The sequence below is a fragment of the Diospyros lotus genome, chromosome 1, assembly GCF_014633365.1.
Source record: "Diospyros lotus cultivar Yz01 chromosome 1, ASM1463336v1, whole genome shotgun sequence".
Taxonomy (NCBI): domain Eukaryota; kingdom Viridiplantae; phylum Streptophyta; class Magnoliopsida; order Ericales; family Ebenaceae; genus Diospyros; species Diospyros lotus.
In genome coordinates, this window is record NC_068338.1 from 28,323,549 (window position 1) to 28,329,762 (window position 6,214).

General features: G+C 33.8%; 1 protein-coding gene across 2 annotated transcripts in view; it reads right to left on the reverse strand.

The window, feature by feature from the left end:
- Window positions 1-4,622: 4,622 nt before the first annotated feature.
- Window positions 4,623-6,214, reverse strand: part of LOC127791769 (actin) — a 5,448-nt gene continuing 3,856 nt past the window's right edge. The window contains exons 5-7 of one of the 2 annotated variants that reach the window (XM_052321808.1): window positions 5,315-6,171; window positions 5,087-5,209; window positions 4,623-4,860 (exon numbers count right to left, since the gene is read on the reverse strand). In XM_052321808.1, the coding sequence (XP_052177768.1) occupies window positions 6,106-6,171 (66 nt within the window). In that variant the 3' untranslated portion in view covers window positions 4,623-4,860; window positions 5,087-5,209; window positions 5,315-6,105. The remainder of the gene's footprint in view (window positions 4,861-5,086; window positions 5,210-5,314; window positions 6,172-6,214) is intronic. The other variant, XM_052321800.1, reaches the window with a different exon arrangement.

Below are 6,214 nucleotides of genomic sequence, written 5' to 3' on the forward strand. Positions count from 1 at the left end.
TTTTATACTTATTCTCTGTAATTGTCATTGTTATAATACCCCATTTAGCAATCTAAAAGAGAAATTTGTATGCACAATCATGGAGCATAGAACACTCAAAGATGTTGAAGCAAGATTTTGTTTGTCTTGATCAGTAGAGGCGGATATGGGGAGGGTTGGATTGGACTTTAGCCCGTGCCAGCCTCAATACAGATCTATGTAAATTAATTTTAAATGTTTGAACTGTCAGTTCATATTCCTTTTAACTAACTTGTTTTCTTCAAGCCCCAATTCAAATATGTTGCCCTAGACCAAGACCATAATTTGGCCGAAATCAATTTTTTTTGAATTGGCCCAATACCCAAATCCATCAAATTATTCTCATTCTCTCTCTCTTTTCCTTCACGTTCACAGACATCATGCTTGACTTCCTTTATGCTTTGCAATTCACGTCTTTATTATCTCTATTTCTTCTCAATTTATCATTCTCTATCATCTGCCCCAAATTTCAAACATCAATTTTCTCCAAAATCTCATCTCTCTAAAGGCACTGACGACTGGCAATGGTTCTCAATCTATGTATAAAATCCTAACTTCTAATTTCATTACATTGACTTTCTTAATTTTCATCCCTTACGTTCTAAATTTCTAGATCCGCTCCTGTTGATCGATTTGACGATGCCAACTTTATGCGATAGAATGATCAAATGAAATCATGCTTACTGTCTTAAGGACTTTCTATGTTCTTGATCCAAATCATTGTTGTTAAAATCCTGATTCAATACTTATGATTTTACAATTTTACACATCGGAGACTCCCAAACGATTCAAATCACATACAAAATTAAAATTGGGGTAAAATCACATAAAATCGCGATTTAAATTGAAAAAATTGCTATTAAACTTGCAATTTCAATGAGTTTAATTTTTTCACTTACTGGAGACTTAGAGATGGACGCCCAAATCACAATTGAGGTCTTGCTTTCGAAACCCTTATCTCTCTCTCTAGTCTCTACCTTCCACCCGCATTCTCTGTCGTCCTTGTCTATCGCCACGAGGTTGCTCAATGCTTGGCATTGTCAATGATAGTAGTGTAACCTCTATCTCTTTCTCTTTGCTTTGTGTACTTCACTTTCAACTACTATTTACTAAGGAAACCATGCTAGCTTAGAAATTCAATCTAAATCACTAAAAGATTGTGTCCTCGTGGTTTACATTCCCCTAGAAAATCTGGTAAAGTTTTACAGGAGTACGAATGTGTTGTCCATGCAGCTTATGTGCAGTCTAAGAAAGCAAGTCCCAACCTAAATGTGAAGGAGTTCTGCCTAAAAAGACTGAAGTAGACATTATATATTACTCACTATAGATTTTCTCTAATGAATATAAAGGTTGGTAAATGAGTTTTCTATAAGCAGGTGGACATAGTCATAAGCAATATTTCACATGATATTATTATCTTTAACAGAGAACAGCCTGCCAGGCTAACCACACAACACAAATGGGAATTAAAATCCCTAAATCGTGTTTCCTTGTTAAAATATGTACATTTGAAAGTTCAATGACAAAAAACAAAACAAGTGGTAATGTATATAAATATATATTTATAAAAATTAAAGAGTATTTTTAATTATTTTTAAAATTTTACAATTTTATAATCCGATTTTATAGACCCTCTTTCGATACACTTAAAATCTCGATTTTAACAAACTTGATCCGAATATTCCACCAAATAATGATGACTCTGAAACACTTAAAGCACAAAGGAAGAAAAGGGTGGAAGATAGAGTTATGTATAGAGGGCATATTCTTAATTCATTTTTTGATCAACTCTATGATTTCTACACTGTAGAATAGTCTTCTTTTGCAATTTGGCATGCTTTGGAATTCAAGTACAAAGTCGAGGAGGCGAGTACCAAAAAGTTATTAGTCTCTAAATAGTTTGAATACAAATTTCATGATGATATGCTTATCTTAGTACAAGTGCATGAATTACAAGTACTAGTTAATCAATTGAAAGTTGCAAAAATTGAAATTTCATAAGTTTTTCAAGCTAGGGCAATTATAGCAAGATTGACATCTTCTTGGAAAGGCTATAGGAAGAAGCTTCTCCTTGATTCCAAGGATCTTTCTTTGAAAAAATTACAAAAACACTTTTAAATTGAGGAGGAAGGAGAGTGAGAGAAAATAATCAAAATTCTTATTATGGAAATAATAATACAAACAAAGAGGTTTCTATGTTCCACATTCAAAATGAAAAATCTTGGACATGTCGATACCATTTTGGGTATCAAGATAAAAAGAAATAGTGGGAGATATGTATTGAGTCAATCTTATTACATTGAGAAAGTGCTAAATAAATTCAGTCACTTAAAATTAAAGAAACTAATAAGTGATTAAAGGATTTTCTTTAAGAAATTAGTTGAATTCGAAAAATGTGAGTTCAATCTCTATTCATTGTGATAGTCAAGTTATTTTAGCTTGAGCATATAGTGATATATATAATGAGAAGTCAAGACACATAAGTTTTAGAATATGATTATGTGAGGAAATTAATCAAAGATAAAATAATTTCTCTCACATTTGTGAAATCGAATAGGAACTTGATCATTCCATTCACTAAGTCTTTCACAAAAGATTTAATGAAATCGACTTCAAGAATGATTGGGCTAAAACTCTTAAATTAAATCGGCCAATGATGACAACCCTACTCAACATTGTGAAATGAGTAATTTTTAGGTTCAAAGAATAACAAAAAGTCATTGATAAGTGGATGATTAAGTACTTAAAAATAAAATTGGCCCAAAATGTGAGGTAAGTACTTCTTGTCACAATTTTGAGAAGGGTTGAGTTTTTATACTCTTAATGAAATAAGTGTCTAACATGTAAACACCGAAAGAACTTCATTTGTATGGGTTCAATTGAGAATTTTGGAATTATTCTAATAAAAGTTCATGAAATTGGATAACACATGGCCTTAATAGTTCTAAGCAAGTGATTGAGTAGAATAAATGATGCAATCTTTATGTGTATAGTGACATCGATGAAATCATAAGGAATAACTTGTTCAAAGCTTTCATGTTACTTGAGATTTTGATTTCATTTTGTGTCACTATACTAAGATAATGTTCAAATCAAAAAATATATTATTTTATGAATAAATATATTTTGACCTTCTTTAAGGGTCTTAATTTATATTTGAACAAGTGAGAGATCGTTAGAAATTTAAATTATTCAAAATAAATTAAACAACTCTTAAATAGTAAAATATTAAAAGGTTGTATCCTTTTAAAATTCTAACTAAAATTTGAAAGGTTGTTTTCTTTCAAAAAAAAATATATTATTTTCTTTTGTATTTCTAACTATATATACTTTGAAAGGTTGTTTTCTTTTCAATAAAGGGTTGTTTTCTTTCACATTCTAATTAAAATTTTGAAATTTAGATACAAGTAAAATACGTCTGAAACACAAATTTTTGTCTATTATTCTAAAATTGGATTTCTTCACTTTTTGTGAAGTATAGTAATAAAAAAGGATTTGTCATATCTATTAACACAATTTGATAAATCCTTACATCAAATTCAAAGTAGAGAGGACAAATTTAACTTTTTGAAAAACAATTTTTATCGTGTTTCAAGTCTTCTACAACTTGAAGATTTTTTAAAAAATTTCTTATTTATTATTGTTTTATTCATTTTAAACTTTTTTACTTATTCTCCATAATTGTCATTGTTGTAATATTTCATTTAACAGTCGTTTGCCTTCGTGGCAGGACGGATTAAGAGACTGACATTACACCACTTCACGTGTTCATAAGCATGAAAGAAACCTACTCAACTGAATGAAGTCAGTTTCGACCAACTTCAGTATGAAAATAAACAAGTGATTCAGCCCACACAGACTCAAATTCTGGAGACGATTTGTGTTTCTTTTCTTTTTTCTGTGAAAAAATTGGTACTTCATCTCTCGAATATGGTGCCTTAGACTTCAACGGTGTATTTAAAATGAAAACTGATTAAGGGATATCCTTCCCTACAAGCAAAATACAATATATGATAGATCATGAACAAATATAAAGCATATCAATATCTTGAATTAAAAGGCAACTAAAATGTGCAAGTTCTGATTCACATCAATATCTTGACTTATCAAGAATGTGCTGATGCTTAGACTAGCAACATCAATAATTAAAACATATCTCCTTCCAGTATCTAGAAACAGTAAATTAAGGGACCCGATCCACCGTGCATTCACAGTATTTTGCGGCTTCTCGAGAACCACATACAAGACACCACTTTGAGAGAGAAATCCTCGTGTAGATACTCACTCACTGAGGTCCAAGGTCACTTGATCCACTCACTTAGCTCTAGAACTGTAACATTCCTCTTGGCTAACTGAGTGACTCCAGTAAAACTTCAAACACTTGGAATCTTGAGGAGAAATAAAGTGCTTCAGGCTTCTCGGGTTCCAGTGGTTTGGTGACAAGAGAATAGAGACTAGTTGCAGGTGTGACTCCAGCCCTTAGGGACTCTCACTCGCCAGTGACTAGTTTGGGAGAATGTAATCCGCATCCCATATTCCATGGGTGAATTTTGCAAGATCCAAGCCCAGATTTGTTGGAGAAGTTGTTAGGACCCCCCCCCCCCCCCCCCCCTCCATCTTCAGCCCCGGTCATAACTTTTGGCGGCTTCATATCAGTGGCCAGTGCTATACCACCCTCGCTCGCTCTGGACACTTACTAATTTACCATCAACATCAATTCGTTCCGCTGGGGATTCACGGCTGCTCTATGATAATGGCACCTCACCTCCCACAAAAGGTACGGGGTTTGCCACTGCCAAACCCAGCTAATGCAACCGGCCAAAGTCGTTCACTAGCGTAGCGCTGTTGTGGTGGAAATGGAAGTAGGAATTTTTTCAATCAAAACCAAAACGAAAAGTAAATTACACTACATGTATTTTATATAACACAGATGGCATTTATTTTTCTTTTTTTTTTCTTTTCCTTGTAGAAATTGTAAACAAGTTCTTACGATTTGCTTGAATGGAATAGTATGGCATGGTATGTCGGGTAAATAATTTTGACCGTTTATAATTAGAGAGAAGAAAACCTTTGATTGGAAGTAAATGCTCAAGCAATATATCAGAAGTTTCTTCGCTTGTTGTCTCTCTACTACGCTGCTGAAAGAAGTTACTTGTTCGGTACTTGATTGACTTGCCCAGTAGTCTCCCAACTGCAAAAACATATAGTAATTCAGAATGGAATATGTCAGGGATCAAACCAAGAATTAGCGAATCGAGAAGAGAAGAATAAATAAGACCGAGACAGTCAGACTCACCGAGAACCTCTGTAAAGCCAAGTGGTAGTAGATCAATCAACAGCTTTTTCAACACCCTTTCCAACCGCCAGAAACTTTGGCGCCGCCTCGCTCGACCGTCTCCAGCTGCAGAGTGCTCGCCCTTCCGATTTCTCCGATAAACCCATGTCTAAAATTCGCCGGAGTTTCCAGGACAAAATGCGATTCTATTTTCTTTTGTTTTCTTTAATCGAATTGGAATAAAACTCGAACAAAACAGTGTGTTTCTTTCAAGTATAGCAATGAGCTTGGGATTCATCCTTGGTGTCTAGTTTGCTTTGTTTCTTTAATCTGATTCAATTATAAAGATTAGCAAATACATGTTGCATAAAAGATTACTTATGAGATAATTCAATTAAAGAGCTTAACTGAATTACTACCACAACAAAAAAGAATATTTAAATAAAAATAATAATCTCTAAAGATCGATCCAACTGCTAACACACTATTTACCAACTCAATGTATGTAGGTAGAATTTCATGCAACCAAAATAAATGATAAATCGCCAATAGCTTTGAATTAGCAGACGAGAGCAGAAGTTCAACAACTGACGGATCATAAAAATGTGATACTGCAAGAATTGGACTACCATTCCTCCACTTGCTCTCTAGCTAGCTAGGTAAAAAATCAAACCATGACATGACCAGGAAACAAAATTAAAGGTGGTTTAAGAACTTGCAAGCCGCAACTTCTTTGGCAGAAACAGAATACTACGGAGCCTGCCTCATCTGGAAGAAATGACAGCATTTCCTGTCTTCCTCTACCTGAAGAATCAGAAGCATTTCCTGTGAACAATGGACGGGCCAGATTCATCGTACTCTGCCTTTGCAATCCACATCTGCAAACAAATATGAGCCTTTCATCAATATTTCTGAAAAGTA